We start from the raw sequence: 22164 nt of genomic DNA, 5'->3' as shown, positions 1-22164 counted from the left end.
GCAAACAGCACAGCCTCGGTGGTCCGCCAGCAATGGCTGCTGGGAATTTAGGAGGAAAGCAGCGGAGAATGCTGGCGTTAGGGCGTTTCAGTCCAGCTCCCCGTTACAGGTGAAATTGGCAAAAACGAACCAGGACGTAGGAAACCACCTCACCTAACAAGTAACCAAGTGTGTGAGCTGAACATGAGCCGCCGCCTCCTTCCGTTCCAACGCTCTTGAAAATGCACACACACATTGGCCGGCGCCGCGGCTCAACAGGCTAATCCTCCGCCTTGTGGCGCCGGCACACTGGGTTCTAGTCCCGGTTGGGGCACCAGATTCTGTCCTGGTTGCCCCTCTTCCAGGCCAGCTCTCTGCTGTGGCCCAGGAGTGCAGTGGAGGATGGCCCAAGTGCTTGGGCCCTGCACCCCATGGGAGACCAGGAGAAGCACCTGGCTCCTGCCTTTGGATCAGTGCGATGCGCCAGCCGTGGCAGCCATTGGAGGGTGAACCAACGGCAAAAGGAAGACCTTTCTCTCTGTCTCTCTCTCTCTCACTGTCCACTCTGCCTGTCCAAAAAGAAAAAAAAAATGCACACACACAAAATGACTATCAGGCCACAAAGACATTAAATTCTAAAAAGTATAAATCGGACGTTCTTGCATAATACACTAAAATTTGATAACATTAATAAAGCCACAAAGCCACTCTACCTCCAAGAAATTTATCAACTCTTTAACCTGTGATCAAAGATGGTAAAAAATAAAAATTGCAGACTATTTGGACAACAGCAAGAGTAGAGACTCTGACGTTTAGGAACTGTGAGATGCAGCCAAAGCAATGCTCGGAGGGAAACTCATAGCCCCAACTGTCGCCGTTACCAATAAACAAGGAAACAGTAATCACTGAACTAAAGACGCTGGAGACAAAACCAGCCCGGGGAGGACAGAGGACAGAGAAAGGACAGCCGCGATGGAGTCAGAGGAGGAGCTAACGAGTAAATCCAACGGCAGCTTTATTGAGAAGCGGGCAGGCACGGAAGGCACTGGACACGCAAGACACGGAGAGGGGCGGGCGGCCTCCGCCTCCGCCTCCCACAGGGATTTTGCGCCAACATCTTTGCAGACGTCAGCTGAGACCTCCACGCTGTGAAATTTGGGGGCCGGCGCTCGGTGCCCCCAACTCGTCCCTCTCAGCGGCCGTGGTCGCAGCGATCCTGCCTCCTGCACCTGAGGCCCCCAGCGGTCACTGCCCAGCGCTGACCAGTCCAGCCCGCGCCTTCTCCTCTCCATGCTCCTAAGCTGTCGTCTCCTCCCAGGGATTTAAACATCACCCCAGCCTCAAACTCGCACCCAAATTCACGCTGTCAGTCAAACCGCACACACTTGACCTCACCTAACGGTGCCGTCAAACTCGACCTGCCCCAAACTAAAATCCCAACCTTCCTCTGCCCTGGAACTCAGCCCCTGTGTGCCCTTGGTGCCCACATCCGCTGGTTCAGCCTCCCTAAAGCGCCCAGAGACGCCATCTCCAGCCCTCGCCCATCTCTTATCCCCAGTCAACCCACGGCTGGTCCCTCGCCTCTCCCAGACCACGTTTTCTGTCCCTACCCCAGGCTCGTCCTGGCCTTCCCCTGGTTATCTCCACGGCACTTAGCCCAGCCCATCGGCCCAAGTGTAGGTGGGCCGGCAGCCTCTCACTGGTCTGTGTCCCTGGCTCTAGCCCCAGGGCTGGTGGCACGCTTGGCTCGGGAGGCCATTGACAGGATCGGAGGAGACCCTGCGCGGCTGCACCCATCGCGATCACAAAGCCTCTGTGAAACAGGTGAATTCCAAGAGCCCAGGGGGTCACCCCACGAATCCAGGAAGGGAAAAGTCTAGACTGAGCGGGGCCAGGCAGAGAGGGGGATGCTGTGAGACAGCCACGCCAAAGCCTGCGACAAGCGAGATGCAAATGGAAGCCGTCATGGGAAACCATCACGTTCCCACGTCCGGCCTGCATTGGGGTGGCAAAGATCAATGAGGGTGGATGGGGCTCGGGAGCGGCAGCCCCCGTCTGACGGTGCAGGGAGCGGAGGGCCACCTGCTGTCCGTGACCCAGTCAGCGGGCTGCCCTAGTATGCTGTCCTGATGCTCTAACCCCCGCCCCCCTCCGCCACCACTCTCCTTCCCAGGGTACTGTTGCCGGGTTTGTGGCTTTACTGCCATTTACCTTCCTGGAAGTTGTCTTGCTTTGGCACCTGCCTCCCAGAACCCCTCCCCGACCTTGGCTACTAAACACGCCCAGGGCTGACTCCGAGCTTCCGTCTGGACCTGCCCCTCCCTCCTGGCTGTCCTGCTGCCTGCCTGCCTTTCACGCCCAGGGCCACCCGTCAGCCTCTCCCGCTGACTATTTTGAACACAGACCCCAAATCGCCTCCCGCCACCCTCAGTGCTTCTAACAGATGTCCCTGCTCTCACCTCCCCGGGTGTGTTCTCAGCACAGAAGCCGGAGTGCTGGGTGCTTAGCACGGTCCAGCTCCGATGACTGCCCGGCCCCAGGCCCTTCCTGCCCTCGGCGGTGCCTTGTGGCCTCCACGTGGCTCCTCTGCAGCCACACAGGCCGCCCTGCTTTCCCCCATGATCCTGGGCGCGGCACTCTGCACACAGGCTGGGGTTCAGGTCCTGCCCCAGCTGCTCACGCGCTGTGCAGCCCCGGCCTGGCCACTCAGCTTCTCTGGGCCTTGGACGCCCCCCAAAGGTACCACAGGGCTGCGGGTCAACCTCACTGCCACGGACGCTCCCTGGCCACAAGAGCACCCTGCTCGTAGGTTCTCGGCGCCTTGGGGCCGCTTTGTCGTTGAGCTGCCTTCCAGAAGGCATCGTTAGCAAGTCACCTCCTGTTGTGCTTCTGTGGCGGCCACGCCTCGGCCATGCAGTGGGACCACAGGTGCAGGGAGCCGGCTGCCTCAGTGCTGAGTGTTGGGGGGCCTGGCCTGGGGACACCACCAGGAGGAGGGGACACCAGGCTGAGCCCCAAGAGGGCCAAGGCGGTCTGCACCAGCTGCTCCTGGCTGGGCGGGGGCCAGGCGAGCACGCGGGGCGGGGGAGCGGCGGGGAGGAGGGGGGCCTGTGGTGTGCGCCAATTCTCCCGGGCCTGGTTCCAAGAACCTGTCCTTGATCTATGGTGAGGATACCAAGGCCCGGGCAGCCGCCAATGCTGCTGCCCACTGGGCCACACGGCCGCCGTCGTGTGGGCCGGGCCGTGCACTCCCCCCACCTGCAGCTGGCGCGGTGGGCCCTAACGGGGAAGATAAGGGAGCACCTGGCAATTTGCATAATGAAGCTTCCAGAACTGTCAGCCTGGCAACAATAAGGCTCGCGGTGCGGGGGCCGGCAGAAGCGGCGGCGGCCCAACGGGAGTAATTGCCAGGTGAGCCGCAAAGCAGCCCACGGCGGCCAGGGTGGGTGTGGGGCGGCGTGGGCTTCCCGCTGAACCCCCACGGCCACCCAGGCCGGGGGGCGGGAGCCCGAGGCTGCTCACGGGAGGAGCGAGGAGCAGCAGAGCCCCGCCTGCTCAGATCAGCGGCCCCCACACATGTTCAGCACAGCTGGGCGGGGCACAGGCCAGGCGAGGAGGCGGAGTCGCGGAACCCACCTGTTACCCAGGCAAGGCCCCCTCAAACCGGGAAGTCCCGGACCCATGGCCACAGCCCTCGGGCCGCCTTGGGTCCTGAGCACTGTGGCTTCCCGGCTACGGCTGCCTAACGGTGACGTCCCTGCAGACGTTCCGGAGCTAAGCCGCGTGCGGTGTCTCCCGAGTACTTCCAAGACAGGAGACTGACCCTGCAGGCCCTGAAAGGCGGCTCGGGCGCTTTCCCAAGGCGGCTGGCGCCGGTCCTAACGCTCAACAAAGGCTTCTAGAACGTTCCTAGCAAGGCGGAATTAAAGATACGTTTGTCCTGGGGGAACAAAGAGGTGGGGGGGGGGCGGAATCCGTGCAGAGCTTCTCCACAATACACGTTTTCCATGCACTTTGACTCTCGTGCGTGTGCTGTCCCCCCAGGTGTACACCTGTGCAGGTACAACGGCCCCCAGAGACATCCCAACCCCCAGAGGTAAAAGGGACCCTGCTGTGTGACAAGGGGAGGATGACATGGGAGGTGACCCTGGCCTGGTCGCTGGGCCCGATGCAATCCCGGGGATACCCGGAAGAGGAGGTGAGAGAGGGAGGTGTGTAGAGGACGCCAGGATGGAGGCCAGTGCAGGAAGGGGCCCAGGCCAAGGACGGCAGGAGGCCTCTCCAGGAGCCGGGCGAGGGCACGACTTCACCCCCAGAAGCTCCCGGAAGGAGCCCGCGCTGCTGAGACACGCTGTCAGGCGTCCCCGAGCCCCAGAGCAGACTCCCAGCCACCGAGGCTGGTGCACCGGTGACAGCCGCTGTGGGGACGTCGCCTCGGGCCGTGTGTGCCGCAGGACGGATGTGCCCAGCCAGCCGCTTCCGCCTCCCGCTCGGCTGGGCACGGGGACGGCGCGTGGCACTGCTCCATCGACACCTTCTGCGGGGACCACACAAGGTGCTGCTCGGGACAGCCCCGCCCCTGGAGAGCACACTCAGCACGGGTCCCGCGTCTGCACGGCTCTGCCAGTTACAAAACCCGCTGACACCCCCAGCTCGCCGGAGCTCCACCAAGACCGATGGAGGGCCCGGGGTCCAGAGGGTGCCGGCCAACAGACATCCGCTCCCCTCCCTGGACTGGGTCCGGAACCTCTTGGCCTGACTCCAAGGCCAGCCCCGGGGTCAGCCCCTGATCACAGAAGCCCGGGGCTGGGTGCGTGACCACAGCTGGCCATGGCTCTGTGGCCGGCGGGGATGTAGACACTGGACTCGGAAGTCTGGTCCTCTCTGGAAGCTGGTGGCGGCCGATGCAGGGGGCCTGACCCCAGTCTTGGGAGTGGAGCTGAGAAACGAATCCCTCGCTCTCTTTCTCGTGCGAGTGGGGCTGGCTTGGGGCTCCTGAGGCCAGCACCAGAGGGCTCTGACAGCTGCCACTGGGCGCCAGGCCAGGCCAGGTGGGACCCAGGGTCTCCCGCTTCCTGCCCAGGGCGTCAGAGCCCGGGCAGACTCCTGACTCGCTCAGTTCTGTAACCTCCCTGGGAGGAAAGCAGAGCTGATGATTCCATTTTACAGTTGGGTAAAGTGAGGCTCAGGGCCACAGAGCCTGGGCCTGAGGATGCTAAGGACCAGCTCTTCTACGTCCAGCACAGAGCCATACAGAGCACGGGGAGCTGGGGGTGGGGTAGGCGTGTGCATACGCTGCTGGCTGGACGCACCTTCCTACCCCTGAGCCACCAGGACTGACGTCACTCATGAGGGACCGTGCCCCATGGAAGTGGGCAGGCAGGGTGCCTGGAGCCCGGCCCGGCTTCCTGCTCCTCCCCCACACTTGGCCAGGGTCGGGGCACCTTGGGCCGGAGTCAGAGGCCTCCCTGGTGAGCCACTGTCTCTGACGGGACTGCCAGGACACCTGCCCTGGACCCAGCTGGGCGGGCCACATTCCTGCTCTGCCCTCAGCTTTCCCGTCTGTGAGGATGGAGGCCACCGGCAGCCACGAGCGTGAGCGGGGACGTGGACCGTCCCCTGCTGCGCCATGAGGTGGCCCTGGCTGACACCAGACTGGAGCCATGGGCGAGACCCTGAGCCACAGACTCCCGGGATGGGGGAAGAAGTGGCTGCTCCATTTTGGAACATCCTGGGAGATCCTGGGAGCAGGATGGCTGGGGGGACCACCCAGCAGGGTCACCCCCCACATGCCCTCGGGAAATGGGGCTCCGTCCTCAGCCTGCACAGCCCAGGGGACCGGCGCCCACTGTCCACCCAGGGCGGCAGGTGCAGAGGGCGCCGCTGGGTCCTCGCCCGCTGAAGTTGGCTCCAGCCCAGGCCGGCGGGGATGGCGGCTCCGTGGCCTTATCCTCTGCTTTGGGTGAGAGGGGCTGGCCAGGGTGCAGCTCTGGTGGGGCCCACCCGCCTGCAGGACACTCGGTCCACCCCCCCAGCTGGCCGTCCCCTTTCTCCGGGAGCCCCGGTGGACTGGGCTTGTACAGGTGACAGGACCCGGTGCGGCTGCAGGTGCCCGGCGCACAGAGGTCACGGCTACAGCGAACGCTCAGCAGTGGCGACAGAGACTCACTGGGGTTTGGTTTTGCCTGTGGCACACTCCTGGCAGGGTCACTGGGCTGCGTGGAGGGGGGCTGAGCCATGGAGGGCTCCCGGCACTGCCCGACCCTGGCTGTGGGGCTGGGGGCACCTGCCAGGGGTCACGGCGTGCTCCCTGACTGCCCCTCCCCCCCAGCTGTCAAACCCAGCCCCTGCTCTGGGAGGCATTGTCTCCCAGAACTGAGGGAGACCTCGCTCTGTTCCCGTAGCAAGCGAGCCGGCCGGTGTCCCTGCAGATGTGCGAGGCCGGGGGGTGGGGGAGGGGACGTGGGCTGGGCAGGGCCAGCTACCCCTGGCTGCTTCTGATGCACAGGACATGAGGACACAGGGCGCGTGAGGCAGAGGGCAGGGCGGCCGGGTCCCCATGCCCCCTCGCTGGTGCTCCCCTGCCCCCTGCCCCTCAGGCCCCCCCCACCCTCAGACACCCCACACTAGTGATTCCCAAAGCCACACAGGCCCCAGGGCACCCAGCTGGGCAAACTGCACCAGCATCTTCCCGGCCCAGCACCCCAGAACCTTCCTTGGATCCCCCCAGGTGCCTCCCACCCCATCCCCCAGCCAGTCCCATGGGCTCCAGCCCCTCCTCGAAGGCAGAGAGCGGGGTCTGCTGGGTGGGCTCCTGGCTCCCTTCCCCACTCAGCCAGAGGACACTGTTAGAACAAGGAAACCGAGAAAGGCCTCTCTGGGGCTCCCCCGTCCCTGGGGTGAAGCCCACTCCTCACCATGGCCCTGCTCAGTGAGACCCTCCCTTCCCTTCCCACCCACCACACGCCACCCGGACCCTCCTCCTGACACGTAAATGTATACACGTGCTGTGCCCCAGTGCCCTTGCACATGCCGGCCCCGATGCCTACAGCACCCCCACTTCGTCTGGTCTCCTGCAACCCTGGAAGCCCCAGGCCTCCCCTCGCCACAGCGCTCAGCTGCCCAGAGGGGCAGGGGTGAGGCCGTGAGGCCCCGAGTGCCAGGCCAAGGGCCCGTCCTGCTGCCGGGAGCCCCAGCAGAGCCACGGTTGAGGCCGGGGCCGACCCCCGCCCGTGGGGGTCCGGAGGCTGCTCCGGCTCTGGGAGTGGGTCCGTGGGGAGCCTGCCTTGCTCTGGGGGCTGCCGGGAGCCCCTCCTTCCTGCAGCCTTCCAGGAAGGCCCGCCTTGAAACAGCCACATCCTGAAGGTTAATTTTTAATGCCGCGTTGCTAAATATTTGATGCCACAGCGTGGACCGAGACCCATGTTCTCCATTAAATGCCACAAAGCGCCCTGAGCCGCCCCCATCCGCGTCTGCGGCCTCTGGTTGCGCCCCCCCCGCCCCGCCCAAGTGCCAGAAATACCCTCGGCCTGGCCTCCGCCATGAATTTTTAAAAGCGGCTCCTGCATCCATTCTGGTCCCACTGGCGCCTCCATCGGGCACACAGGAAGGTCAAGGAGGTTTGCAGAGGAACACGGCGGCCGCAGCCTCGGGCCCTGCCCCTCCCTGTGGGTGACCGCAGGCGTCCTGTCCCCTCCCCCCGTGGGTGATTGTGGGTGTCCTGTCCCCTCCCCCCGTGGGTGACTGGGTGTCCTGACCCCCCGAGGGTGACTGTGGGTGTCCTGTCCCCTCCCCCCGTGGGTGACTGTGGGTGTCCTGCCCCCCCCGTGGGTGACTATGGGTGTCCCCTCCCCCCATGGGTGACTGTGGGTGTCCCCTCCCCCCATGGGTGACTGTGGGTGTCCCCTCCCCCCATGGGTGATTGCGGGTGTCCTGCCCCCCCGTGGGTGACTGTGGGTGTCCTGTCCCCTCCCACCGTGGGTGACTGTGGGTGTCCTGTCCCCTCCCCCCATGGGTGACTGTGGGTGTCCTGCCCCCCCCGTGGGTGACTATGGGTGTCCCCTCCCCCCATGGGTGACTGTGGGTGTCCTGTCCCCTCCCCCTGTGGGTGACTGTGGGTGTCCTGTCCCCTCCCCCCGTGGGTGACTGTGGGTGTCCTGCCCCCCCGTGGGTGACTGTGGGTGTCCTGTCCCCTCCCCCCGTGGGTGACTGTGGGTGTCCTGCCCCCCCGTGGGTGACTGTGGGTGTCCCCTCCCCCTGTGGGTGACTGTGGGTGTCCTGTCCCCTCCCCCTGTGGGTGACTGTGGGTGTCCTGTCCCCTCCCCCCGTGGGTGACTGTGGGTGTCCTGTCCCCTCCCCCCGTGGGTGACTGTGGGTGTCCTGTCCCCTCCCCCCGTGGGTGACTGTGGGTGTCCTGCCCCCCCCGTGGGTGACTGTGGGTGTCCTGTCCCCTCCCCCCGTGGGTGACTATGGGTGTCCTGCCCCCCCTGTGGGTGACTGTGGGTGTCCTGTCCCCTCCCCCTGTGGGTGACTGTGGGTGTCCTGTCCCCTCCCCCTGTGGGTGACTGTGGGTGTCCTGTCCCCTCCCCCCGTGGGTGACTGTGGGTGTCCTGCCCCCCCGTGGGTGACTGTGGGTGTCCTGTCCCCTCCCCCTGTGGGTGACTGTGGGTGTCCTGTCCCCTCCCCCTGTGGGTGACTGCGGGTGTCCCCTCCTCCCATGGGTGATTGTGGGTGTCCTGTCCTCTCCCCCCATGGGTGACTGTGGGTGTCCTGCCCCCCCCGTGGGTGACTGTGGGTATCCTGTCCCCTCCCCCGTGGGTGACTGCAGGTCCTGCCCCCTCCGTGGGTGACTGCACCCTGCCCATCCCCATCACCACCCCCGGCCCCAGCATCCGCACCTCTTTCTGCCCCCTCCCGTCTGGAGCTCCACTGGCCCCACTGCTCTGGCTGCCCCCTGGCCACCGGCCGCTCCGGGCCCTTCCTGCCACCCTGAGACCTGACCCACAGTCAGATCCAACACGTGTGGGTGTGTGCATGTGTGCACTTGTGTGTATGCGGGTATGTGCACGCGTGTGCCCCTGAGTGTGCATGTTTGTGAGCATCTGTGTCCGTGTGCCTGTGTGTCCGTGGGCATCTGTGTGTGCATGCCTGTGTGTGCACCCCTGTGTGTGTGCCTGTGTGTATGTACCTGTGTGTGTGCACATGGTGTGTGCATGTGGGTATGTACATGTGTGTATACGGTGTGCACACTGTGTATGTGCATGGGTGCACATGGTGTGTGTGCGTGTGTGCGCACGTGTGTCTGTGCGCCTTGTGTGCCTGTGTGTGCACCTCTATGTGTGCACACTGTGTATGTGCATGGGTGCACATGTGTGTGCCTGTGTACTGTGCATGCTGGTGTGTGCATGTGTGCACACGTGTCTGTGTGCCTTGTGTGCCTGTGTGTGCGACACACCCTGCCTCACAGACCCCACACACCCCTGGCTCTGCCCACCCCACCCAGCACCACCTTCCCTGGGCAGTGGCCTGTGTCCACCGTCCCTCCTGGGCTCCCGCTGCCCCTGGCACCCACCTCCCCCGGGCAGTGGCCTGTGTCCACCGTCCCTCCTGGGCCCCCGCTGCCCCCGGCACCCACCTCCCCCGGGCAGTGGCCTGTGTCCACCGTCCCTCCTGGGCCCCCGCTGCCCCCGGCACCCACCTCCCCCGGGCAGTGGCCTGTGTCCACCGTCCCTCCTGGGCCCCCGCTGCCCCCGGCACCCACCTTCCCCGGGCAGTGGCCTGTGTCCACCGTCCCTCCTGGGCCCCCGCTGCCCCCGGCACCCACCTCCCCCGGGCAGTGGCCTGTGTCCACCGTCCCCCCTGGGCCCCTGCTGCCCCCGGCACCCACCTCCCCCAGGCAGTGGCCTGTGTCCATCGTCCCTCCTGGGCCCCCGCTGCCCCCGGCACCCACCTCCCCTGGGCAGCTTTCCTCTCCTGCTCGCCTGTGACCCGGCCACTCCTGCCCCTGACACTGCCTCCTGGTGCCCACTGTCCCCATACACCCACCACGCTGAGCCCACAGCTCCTGCCCCGGTACTGCCCCTCCCCCCACCCCATGGCCAGTCCCACTGTCTGTCCCACATCACTCCTATGGCCACTCCCATCCCCAACCCAACCCTCGCTGCACAGGGCGAGGCCCCAGGGCAGCCTCCCCAGCAGCAGGGCCCAGCGACTCCCCAAGCCACTGCTCCCCGACACAGGGCCCCACGCGGCCAGTCCTGGGTCCCCGCCTGGCACCCTCTGGGCACCGTGGAAACAGCAGGAAGAGCGGCTGGGGGGTGGGCACAGGAGTGGACGCCTCCCAGCCACCCTCTGACGGAGCCGGGGCACCCACGAGGGGGGCGCTTGCTGTCCCCCCCCCACTAATCTCGGAGGCGAATCCTTCCACAGTTAGGGCGGGGGGATCAGGGCGAGGGATACAGATGCGGGCACCAGTGGGCACGGAGCCCCTCTCAGGCGCTTCAAGGAAGATTCCCAACGAGCAGGCCCCGCCCCTCGTGGGAGGAGGCGCCCGCACCGCACCTGCTGCAGGGCCCAGCGACGCCTCGCTGTCCCCCAGGGAGCTCTGCCCCCACCCTCACGGACAAACGTGGGGATCCAGACGCAGACCCCACCCGTGTCCAGTCCTGAAGCCTCCGTCGGAGACGGGGGATGGACACGCCTGGTCCGACTCACCCCGGATGGGCATCTTCAGAGGGAACCTTCCGGAAGGTACGTGGGCCCAGGGGCTGAGGGTGCCCATCTTTCCAGCAAGGCAGGCGGTGGCCAGGAGCCCATGCCGATGTCTTTGCTGCTCTCAACTGGGGCATGACCTCGATGGCCGACCTTAAACCCACGAGAGAACTCACACCTGGCCGCGAGACGGCAGTGCAGCCGCACAGGACGCTTCCGGAGACCCAGGCACGGGAGGCGTCCTCCTGCCTTCTCACCTCCCTGCTCTCTGTCCCCAGAAGGGCCAGGAGCCGGAAAAAGGCCAATGCATGGAACCTTCCAGAACCCCTTGGCCACTACCACTGGCAACACGCATGGCCGACTCCCACCAGGTAAACCCGGCCCAGTGCTGTCACCGAGTGCAGGGGCAGGAGGCGGGCACAGCAGCCATCGTGGTCCCAACACCCCGCACAGACGCCACGGATGCCGGCCACGTCAAGGCCACGGGAGCAGTCCACGTGGTGGCATAATTTAGCGAGGAGGGTTCGGTTTGCGTCGCCCTCGGGTTGAAGGCGGCCTGTTTAACCATAAGCTGATCCAGGTTGGTGTATCACAAGGGGCTCCGCTAGTTCCTGGGGCTGTGGCGATGCCGGGGTCCCCCCAGAAACGGGGAGAGGTGACGGGTCGGCCGCCGTGCGCCCGGGAAACGTGTAAGCCTCGAGCCACAGACGACAAAGCTGACAGCGAGGCTGTCCTCTAAAAACAGCGCCTTGATTTAGAGTCAATTAAAAATGGATTAAGTAAACAGCGCCAGGCAAGACCGACGCCAAGGAACGGAAATTTGGAAAATACACGTTGGTTTATGGAAATGGTTTCAATTATCAGCTGTCTCAGGGGCACAGTGAAATACACGGGCAGCTCGCGAACGAAGATGCGGGATAATTAACAGACGTGGGAGAGGCGGCCGCGCTCGCCACCGGGCCCAGAGACACAGGCGGAGTGAGACCCGGGACCCCGGGGCCGGCGCCGTGGGAAAGCCAGAGCCTGTGGTGCGGCATCCCCCATGGGCGCCAGTTCTAGTCCCAGCTGCTCCTCTTCCAGTCCAGCTCTCTGCTATGGCCTGGGAGAGCAGTGGAGGATGGCCCAAGTCCTCGGGCCCCTGCACCCCCGTGGGAGACCTGGATGGAGCTCCTGGCTCCTGGCTCTGGCTTGGCCCAGCCCTGGCTGTTGTGGCCATCTGGGGAGTGAACCAGTGGATAGAAGACCTCTCTCTGTGCCTCCTTCTCTCTCTGTAACTCTGATTTCCAAATAAAATAATAAATTTTTTTCACAAAAATGAAGAACACGAGGACCCTCGTGGTGGGAGGCTGCCGGTCAGCCCCGTGGGAGAGAGGCTGTCACTGGGACGGTGCCATCCCGGCTCAGGAACCCTCCCGCCAGGATCCCCCCCTTCGCTGGTATCTGCGGTCGAAAACCCCGGGAAGTGGCTACAGCTACGTCACCGCTGTTCAGACCAGGGTCACAGGGTAACAGCAAGGTCATGCCAAGTGCGTGCGAATGGAATGCAAGACTATGCACACGACTATTAGAAAAATAGTCACAGGCGTAGGAGGACAGAAAAATGCAAAACAGACGCAGCCGAGTATGAGAGACTGTGTGGCTCTTCTGTTTTTTTTTTGCTTCTACAATAACACAGGGCAATCATCCTAACAATTACTGTTCACGGAGCCACCTGCAGCCCTGTTCTGCCCTCACGATCACCCTTCCTGGGAAGGCTGCCTGTGCCCATTTCACTGACAGGAACGCTGAGGCTCGGAGACGTTTGTGATTTGCCTGTGGCTCTCGCTAAAACACCAGGATCTGAACACAGGGCCAGTCCCAAGCTCACCGCCCTGCGAGTTCGCTCAAGGGTGGGGAGGAGGAAGAGTGCCTGCCAAACCAGCACGGCTCTTGCATTTTTAGGTCCTGTGCTGTGCCATGCGGGGACTCACGCCGATCAGCGTGGTCTGCCCAGGAAGGAGGCAGGCGGTGAGCCGGCAGGTGGGTGCGGGGCTACCCCTGGCTGCCCTAGCCTCTCCCCAGGCTCCAGGGGGAGCCCATCACTGGGGTCGGGGGACAACCAGGGCCCAGTGCTGGGGTCGGGGGACAACCAGGGGCCCAGTGCTGGGGTTGGGGGACAACCAGGGCCCAGTTCTGGGGTCGGGGGACAACCAGAGGCCAGTGCTGGGGTCGGGGGACAACCAGAGGCCAGTGCTGGGGTTGGGGGACAACCAGGGCCCAGTGCTGGGGACAGGGGGACAACCAGGGGCCAGTGCTGGGGTCAAGGGGACAACTAGGGCCCAGTGCTGGGGACAGGGGGACAACCAGGGGCCAGTGCTGGGGTCAAGGGGACAACCAGGGCCCAGTGCTGGGGACAAGGGGACAACCAGGGCCCAGTGCTGGGGACAGGGGGACAACCAGGGGCCAGTGCTGGGGTCAAGGGGACAACCAGGGGCCCAGTGCTGGGGACAAGGGGACAACCAGGGCCCAGTGCTGGGGCGGGGGACAACCAGGGGCCCAGTCCTTTCCCTCCTGGGGCGGTGCCTGTGCCACTGTCTCCTGCTGCCCTCTCCCTACTTCTAGCAAACACCTGTGTGTCCACTGAAACCCCGAGCGCTGGCTGCCCCTCCTCCGTGGCCGTGGGCCCTGGGGGCAGCCCTGAGAGGCAAGAGAGGCTCTGGGGAACCTGGTCGAGCTTGGGAAGCGACGTCCCCATGTCCCCGGCCAGGGTCCGCCCCATCTCCTCTCCCCGACCCTGCTGGGCGAGGGGAGAGTTTGCTTGATCCCCTGCCAGAGGCCTTGCGGCCACCTGACCACAACAGGGCAGCTGGACCCTGAGGCCGGTCCAGGTGCTTCCAGGAGAAAGAAGCCTTGGCACCTGACCCCTGATTGTGGCCCTGGCCCCTGAGTGTGCCCTGGCCCCCGAGTGTGCCCCGGCCCCTGAGTGTGCCCGGCCCGAGTGTGCACCTTACCCCTGATTGTGGCCCTGACCCCCAAGTGTGGCCCTGGCCCCTGAGTGTGCCCCTGCCCCCGAGTGTGCCCCGGCCCCTGAGTGTGCCCGGCCCGAGTGTGCACCTGACCCCTGATTGTGGCCCTGACCCCCAAGTGTGGCCCTGGCCCCTGAGTGTGCCCCGGCCCCTGAGTGTGCCCGGCCCGAGTGTGCACCTGACCCCTGATTGTGGCCCTGACCCCCAAGTGTGGCCCTGGCCCCTGAGTGTGCCCCGGCCCCCGAGTGTGCCCCGGCCCGAGTGTGTACCTTACCCCTGATTGTGGCCCTGACCCCCAAGTGTGGCCCTGGCCCCTGAGTGTGCCCCGGCCCCTGAGTGTGCCCGGCCCGAGTGTGCCCCGGTCCCTGAGTGTGCACCTGACCCCTGATTGTGGCCCTGACCCCCAAGTGTGGCCCTGGCCCCTGAGTGTGCCCGGCCCGAGTGTGCACCTTACCCCTGATTGTGGCCCTGACCCCCAAGTGTGGCCCTGGCCCCTGAGTGTGCCCCGGCCCCTGAGTGTGCCCGGCCCGAGTGTGCCCCGGTCCCTGAGTGTGCACCTGACCCCTGATTGTGGCCCTGACCCCCAGGTGTGGCCCTGGCCCCTGAGTGTGCCCCGGCCCCCGAGTGTGCCCGGCCCGAGTGTGCACCTGGCCCCCGAGTGTGGCCCTGGCCCCTGAGTGTGCCCCGGCCCCTGAGTGTGCTCCTGACCTGAGTGTGCACCTGACCCGATTGTGGCCCTGACCGATTGTGGCCCCGGCCCCCGAGTGTGCCCCGGCCCCCAAGTGTGCACCTGACCCGAGTGTGCCCCGGCCCCCGAGTGTGCCCGGCCCGAGTGTGCCCCGGCCCCTGAGTGTGCCCCGGCCCCTGAGTGTGCCCGGCCCGAGTGTGCTCCTGACCTGAGTGTGCACCTGACCCCTGATTGTGGCCCTGACCCCCGAGTGTGGCCCTGGCCCCTGAGTGTGGCCCCGGCCCCCAAGTGTGCACCTGCCCCGAGTGTGCCCCGGCCCCCGAGTGTGCCCCGGCCCCTGAGTGTGCCCCGGCCCCCAAGTGTGCACCTGACCCGAGTGTGCCCCGGCCCCCGAGTGTGGCCCTTGCCCCGGGCTGCCCCTGGCCCCGGGCTGCACCTGGCCTTGGGCAGGGCTGCCGGGGGCAGGTCCCAGGCAGAGCTGGGAAACGTCACGTGGGAGTCCGAGGGAGGCTGATGCTGTGTGCGGGCAGCTCCACGGGACACCTGAGCCGCGATTTTGCGTGTGGGAAGACGCAACCGCAGCACAGTGTGACGCATGATCGATCGGGAGAAGAGGCCGGGAGGGAGGGGCTGTTTGGTTCCCGGGCCAGTGTCCTCCAGGGACGTGGACTTGGTGCGGTGGACAGTTAGGAGCTGGGACTACCCCTGTGGAGGCACAGGACGTCGGGCGGGAATGAGAATAACGAAAAGTATTTTTCACCGTGGCTGGGACTAGGGCGCTGGCCCCGCCCCAGCACCCCGGAGCCTGTGGGGGCGGGGGCCAGGGGTGGCAGGACCTGTCCAGAGCCGGGAGGGCCTTTCCCTCCGCTGGCCCGCGCAGCCCCTGCCACCTGCTGTGGAGGGGGGACCCTGGCTTCTGTCGCCAGCCTGGCCTGTCACCTTCGAGGCTCGAGGCTCGAGGCCTGGGCTGAGTTTTTGGTGGCCCCTGGGGCAGGGCAAGAGCAGAGAGAAGCCCCAGAGCCCCCCGGGGGCATCGCTGACCCCGAGGAGGAGGGGCCAGGCAGACCATGTAGTGGAGCGCAGCCCCTGGCGCGCACCTGCAGAGACCCCTCACCCAGGCCTCCGCTGGGAGCACCCGGACCCCGGCTCTATGTTTCTCCTTACGTGCTGAAGGGCAGCAGAGACTTTAATCCTGGGAGCCGAGGCCGGGCCCCCCACCATAGGGGCTTCAGGGCTGGGCCCTGGGCGTGGGCAGGGAAAGAAGGAGAACCGAGTGTCCCTGCCGCCCTACGGTGTGCACCCCTTACTTCTCGTTACCATCACCCGCCGAGGCACTGGGGCTCAGAGGGGCCAGCAGGCCACCAGGGGCACACAGCAGGCCCAGCCCTGGCCCTGAGCCGCTTGTCACTGTCCCCTGGGAACGCTGCACTGCCTTAGGAGGGCAGCAGCACCAGTGAGCGGACAGGAAGGGGAGCTGCACTGGCGAGATGCAAGCAGAATCAATGGAGGAGGGACGGGAGCCGGGGGGCTGGCCAGAGCTGTGTCCAGCGGCCAGCCCCAGGGCGTGCAACCCTACCCCGCCGGGCTGCTGACCGTCCGCGGAGCCAGGGGGAGAGATGGGAGCCGGGGGGGCCGGCTGGAGCTGGGTCCAGCGGCCAGGAGGGGCCGGGGGGAGAGACGGGAGCCGGGGGGCTGGCTGGAGCTGTGTCCAGTGGCCAGCCCCAGGGCGTGCAACCCTACCCTGCCGGGCCGCTGAGCGTCTGCGGAGCCAGGGGGAGAGATGGGAGCCGGGGGGCCGGCCGGAGCTGGGCCCAGTGGCCAGGAGGGCCCGGGGGGAGAGACAGGAGCCAGGGGGCCGGCCAGTGCTGGGCCCAGCGGCCAGGAGGGCCCGGGGGGAGAGACGGGAGCTGGGGGGCCGGCTGGAGCTGTGTCCAGCGGCCAGCCCCAGGGCGTGCAACCCTACCCCGCCGGGCCGCTGAGCGTCCGCGGAGCCAGGGGGAGAGATGGGAGCCGGGAGGCCGGCTGGAGCTGGGCCCAGCGGCCAGCCCCAGGGCGTGCAACCCTACCCCGCTGGGCCGCTGAGCGTCCGCGGAGCCAGGGGGAGAGATGAGAGCCGGGGGGCCGGCTGGAGCTGGGTCCAGCGGCCAGCCCCAGGGCGTGCAACCCTACCCCGCCGGGCCGCTGACCGTCCGCGGAGCTGCCCTGGAATTTGAGGCAACGCCAAGGGAAGCAGAGGCCTGCTCCTCTCCCTTTTTGGTCTTCTAATTTTCTGGAATTTTTCGCTGTTGGCTGGCATCCTCCCCGGGGGAGCCACGCCCCAAGGACTCAGCCCCGAGGCTGCAGAGCCGGGAGCAAGTGGGTGTTGGAGCTCCCGTGGAAGAAGGTTCTGGGGCCAGGCGCGCCCTGGGAGCAGGAGGGAGGAGAGACGGGAGGGAGGGTGGAGCCGGGGCTCTGCAGGGGGTGGGGGGAGCAGGGGCCGATGCACTGACGGGTCCCTGGAGCCAAGCCCCCGGGACTGCTGTCACTCACAGGGGCCAGGGTAACGGCTCCCTCGCCACCCGTGCCCCATCTCTAGTGGCCTCTCTGTCCTTACAACCCCCAGACGGCAGCATCAGCACCGTCAGGCTCGTCCTACAAATGTAGTCCCAGGCCCACCCCACACCTCCGCATTAGAATTGGCCAACCCAGCAAGACCCCAGGGGTCTGAACACCCACAACATTTGAGGCGCACGGACGACCCCTGCCCAGGCCAGCTCAGCCCTGCCAGCCACTGCCCCACCCAGGCTGGCGGAGCCATGGGCCCCGGGCAGGTTTTGAAGGATAAATAGGAGCTCATCGGGGTGTTACAGAAGAAGGGCATTCTGGGAAGAGGCAGGGCAGGGAGGGATCCAGCCAGAGCAGAAGTGGGGCAGGGGTGGGAAGGACGAGGCTCGGAAGTCGGCAAGAGCCCAGTGACAGCTGGCTCAAGGTCGGACGTGGGCCTGGGGGACCCTGGCTCAGGCTCCCGGACGTACTGGGTGACGCCGAGCCCCGAGCAGCTGAGTCCCAGCCGGGAGCTACGGGGCCACAGAAACGCTGGCGGTGCCCACGGGCTCAGGGCCCCCCGGGTCCCCAGTGCCTGGAGTTCAGCGAGAGCCCAGCAGGGGTGCAGGGTGGGGAGGCCCTCTCTGGGGAGGGGAAGTTGGGCGCAGGGACGAGGAGGTGGGGGGAGGAGGCCCCTCGTACCCCTCACAGCCACAGTCCCATGTCGCAGACAGCGCAGGCTGGGGTCAGGCGGGGGGGGGGGGGAGGGCGGAGCCGGAGATCCCACCAGGAGCTGTGTCTGGCCATGTCTGTACACAGTAGGTGCTCAGTGGGCCCCGCTTATACCCCTGACTTGCAGGGACAATGACAGTCGCAGCCCCACTGAGCCCCACTGCGGCAGCCCTGCTCGGGGCTGAGCCTCTGTGGGCCTGGGTGGTCAGCCTGGGGCAGCACCAGCAGGAGGCCGAGAGGTCAGCGAGAGGAGGCCCACGCGACAGGCGGCGACACGGACACACACCCCGCTGAGCACCTACTGAGTGCTGAGCACCTGCTGTGTGCCTGGCCCTGGCCCTGACACACGCCCCTCTGCACCAACACAGCGGGGCCCACTGAGCACCTACTGTGCGCCGGGCACAGGTAAGTGACCCCCATCGGCAGGCAGAAAGCACTGGGGAAAAGGCAGGCAGGCAGCGGGTACCGGGTGGGAGAGGCCGGGCAGGCGTGACAGGGAAGAGCTGCCCACTGCGAGCTGAGCGTGCTCCCCACCCCCGCAAGGAGACCCCAGCCCGCCAGTGTGCACAGGAGACCCCGGGCAGCTCGTTATAAGGGCACACAACACCGCAGGGCCCACCCAGCCCCGGGCTCCCCGCCGGCAGCAGCTGCGCAGGGCAGGGGGGGCTCCACGGGAGACGGGGTGCGGAGAATCCGGGTGTGAAATTCCCGATCTGAGTTCATCTCCTACCAAATGGAGGGGACGCTCCAAAGCCGAGGCAGCGGCATGCGGGACCCCTGCGGGCGCTGCCACTCAGCCGCAGAGAGCCCCGGCAGGCGCCCTGCACCCCATCTGTGTGGCTGGGCACCGGGGCGCCAGGTCCCGGCTGCTGGCAGGGCAGTCAGACTCCCAGCGACAGAGACAGATGGGACACATGTCCACAGGACCGCTGGGCACGTGCCACTGGGCCTCCGGTTCTGCCACGGCCCCTCCCCCCACCCCAGGGAGGCTGTGTGGGGGACAGGGGCAGCCAACCAAGGGCCCTGAGCCAGCCCAGCATCAGCCGGTCCTTTCCAGGGCTCTGAGCCCCAGCATCTGCTCCCCTCCAAGGTGGGTGCAGCCATGCTGAGCCCCCCCGCCAGGGTTCCAGGGAGAACCCAGCGTGGGGCACCGGGAGCCCCAGTCCCCCTGCGTCCGTGGCCTCCTGCCTCAGTCTCCCCTGGGGTGCTCCCCAGCTCTCAGTACCTCCCGGGCTCTCAGTACCTGCCGGAATCAGTGAACCTGACGCGGCCCAGCCGGGGGCCAAGGTGGGGTGTGTGTGGCTGCCACCCTCTTCCCCCTCCTGGCGCCCCCTGCTCCCTGCATGAGAAGAAGGCGGGTGAAGGAGAAGCCTCCGGGGGCAGGAGAAGCTGCGATCTCCCACAGCAAAGGGCCGGCCCCAGAGCAGAGAGCTGAGGTCAGCAGCGGGGCAGCGCGTCCGGTGGGCAACCTGGGCGGCCCTGTGCTGTGCCGCGCAAACGCCAGAGCTGGGGCTTTGGGCCCGGCGCCCTGAGCCCCGCGCTCCTCCGTCAGAAGCGTCCCTCTGCACGCGCAGCTCGGGGACGCCTGGCGAGCCAAAGGAGCTCCTTCCCCCTCCACACCTCCACAGCTGAGTCCTGGAGCCCTGTACCCCGAGGGTGCAGTGGCAGGTGCACGCCGGTGCTTGCTGGTGACAAGCACCACGGAAGAGACAGACGAGGCGCTCACGGCAAGGGAGACTCCGCGACCCTTTTCAAGTGTGCAGGGGGTGTGAGCTATTCCAACTGCAGGGCAGGTGCGGGGTGGGGCGGGGGCTGCCTAAGTCCATCCTCCAGAGCTCTCGCATGGCACTGCCTGCAGGTGGCGCTCTCGGAGCTCACCAGCGTGACAAGGACCCGGGTGTCAGACCACAGAAGCTTCCCTGCCCGTAGCTCCTCTGTGCCTCAGGGGGCCACCCCTCCCCACTCCCCTCTCCATGCACCCCCTCCCTCTGTCCCCAGGAGCCCAGCAGGAAATCCCTGCCCCAGGGCCACTCAAGTCGGCATTTGTCAAATAGAGCCAGGCAGGGCGGCGACTCTGTCTCCCACGTGATGGATGGGGCACGGTCCGATCGATAGGCACGAGTCCGTCTAAGTGCATCTTAGTAACGATTTAAGTCATTCATTATTGAAAAGGTCGCTACCTGCTGGGTATTTAAATGGCCATCAGCTGGCACGTACACGCGCTGCTGGGGAGGCAGCCACAAAGGCTCGGCGTGCACCTGCTCTGTGCTCGGGGGAGGGGCGCGCGCACCCTGGGCTAAGAGGGAGGAGGAAGACGCCGGAAGCCAGGGGAAGGGGAGACGGCAGTGCTGAGCTGCAGCCCGGGGGGGGGGGGGCGGGGGGCTGCCGAGCTCCTGACCTGGAGCCCCATGGTCGCTGGGTCCGAACATCCGCGTTCGGCCTGCAGGCAGGCTCCGGGATGGATCTTGCAGCCGGCGATCAAGGTCACGGTTTCCCGGGCCCGGGCCCCCTGAGCCCCACATGCCCACGGCTGCAGCTCAGCCCCACACACCACCCCTGCATGGGGCTCCGGCTCCTTCCCCGGTGCTGCCTCCCGACGGGGTCCCGCTCCACAGCGTGCAGACCCCGCGTCTCCCCGTCCACCTCTGGAGGCTGCACCGCCAGGCTTCCTGTGGCAGGCACACGGCAGCCCCATCACACGGGTCCCGGGCAGAGACGGCGTCACAGCGGGCGATGCCAGGTCTGCACACGCCTGGACTCTGCCGCCCCTGAGTCTCACCATCTGTGCCCGTCTCCCTCCAGGCCCCGGAGCCATCCCCGCACAGCCTGCCTGGCTCCCCTCAGGGGAGGGACATGGCAGGAAACAGGCAATCGGTTTGTTTGCCAACTCCAGCCCCAGACTCGCTAACTGGCTTCCTCTGACCGGCCTCAGAGCCTTCCCGTTTCCCCTTGTGCCTTGGCAGCTCGGAAGCTCAAAACCCCACGTCCCGTTCAGCACGGCTCGGGCTCTGTTCGCACCCCTCATGCTGACCTCTCTGCCCAGGGCACATGTCGTGCGCTAGCCCGGGCAGCTGCAAACGCTTCCCGGCAAACACGGTGACATCACAAGTCACCAGGCCACAGGCGAGCCACCCGCAGCGGCAATAACCCCACGGGGGATCTCCCAGACAACCCCCGGGGTGGCCGGGTCTCCATGGCAACCACTCACCAGGCAGACGAGCTCTGGGAGGTCATCGGCGGTGGGCTGTGGGGGTCTCCCCGCGGCGTGTGCACGGCCCGGGGGGCTCGCGGCAGGGCGCCCGGAGGCGGCTGCGGCTGGGGGGCGGGCGGCCCCGGCCGGGGGCCCCGAGCAGGGGTCCCCCAGCGCCGGGGGTCCTGCTTCACCCATCGTCCGTGGATGCCCCAGCGCGCCAGGTACACCCTGCAGATGTCGTAGTTCATGGCCGAGTAGTAGAGCAGGTCCAGCAGCAGCAGCGTGAGCACGAAGAAGCCGTAGATCCACACTCCCAGCAGGGCCGTGTAGTTGCTGCCGAAGACAGAGCCGCTGGGCGGGAGGCAGGGCCGGCGGGGGCCTGGCGAGGGGGCATCCCACCCCCACCCCAGACCTCCCGCCCCCATCCCCAGACCTCCCGCCCCTCACCCCCAGACCTCCCGCCCCTCACCCCCAGACCTCCCGCCCCTCACCCCAGACCTCCCGCCCCTCACCCCAGACCTCCCGCCCCCCGCCCCCCCCAGACCTCCCGCCCCTCACCTCCAGACCTCCCGCCCCTCACCCCCAGACCTCCCCCCCCACCCCCAGCCCTCCCGCCCCCCACCCCAGACCTCCCGCCCCTCACCCCCAGACTTCCCACCCCCCCGATCTCCCGCCCCCCCATACCCCCAGACCTCCCGCCCCCCACCCCAAGACCTCCCCCCCACCCCCAGACCTCCCGCCCCTCACCCCCAGACCTCCCGTCCCTCACCCCCAGACCTCCCGGCCCCCCCGATCTCCCACCCCCCCCCGATCTCCCGCCCCCCATACCCCCAGACCTCCCGCCCCCCACCCCCAGCCCTCCCGCCCCCACCCCCAGACCTCCCGCCCCCCACCCCCAGACCTCCCGCCCCTCACCCCCAGACCTCCCGCCCCCCACCCCCAGACCTCCCACCCCCATCCCCAGACCTCCCGCCCCTCACCCCCAGACCTCCCGCCCCCCACCCCCAGACCTCCCGTCCCTCTGCCTGCCCCAGGTGTCCCCTGTGGGCACCCCCCACACCCACCCTCCAGGCTGCCCCCGCCCCCAGCCCCCTCCACATCTTACTGGACTCAGATAAATGCGGGAGGCCTGGCATCCCAGGTCAGCCCAGCCCAGGCACCCCTGCCCCCAGCCCCACCTCCCCTCCACTTCTCTCCCTCCGTCCCCAGCTCGCCCCCCACCCGGCAGCCACCTGCCACTCACGCCCTCCTCATTCCCCCGCCCTAAGGCCGGGGGTCTCGGAACCCCCACCTCATTTCTTATCCACTCGCCCCACGTGTCCCCACAAAAGCCC

General features: G+C 66.9%; 1 protein-coding gene across 2 annotated transcripts in view; it reads right to left on the bottom strand.

Moving 5' to 3' along the window:
* SHISAL1 (shisa like 1) overlaps nucleotides 1-22164 on the bottom strand; it is a 60226-nt gene that overhangs the window by 3551 nt on the left and 34511 nt on the right. For both annotated transcript variants that reach the window (XM_062201923.1, XM_062201922.1), the window contains exon 4: nucleotides 20846-21163. In XM_062201923.1, coding sequence (XP_062057907.1) covers nucleotides 20846-21163 — 318 coding nt within the window. The remainder of the gene's footprint in view (nucleotides 1-20845; nucleotides 21164-22164) is intronic.

Source organism: Lepus europaeus, chromosome 10 (assembly GCF_033115175.1).
Source record: "Lepus europaeus isolate LE1 chromosome 10, mLepTim1.pri, whole genome shotgun sequence".
NCBI classification, from domain to species: domain Eukaryota; kingdom Metazoa; phylum Chordata; class Mammalia; order Lagomorpha; family Leporidae; genus Lepus; species Lepus europaeus.
Note: the sequence above shows the minus strand (reverse complement) of the source record. Positions and strands in the feature narration are given on the sequence as shown.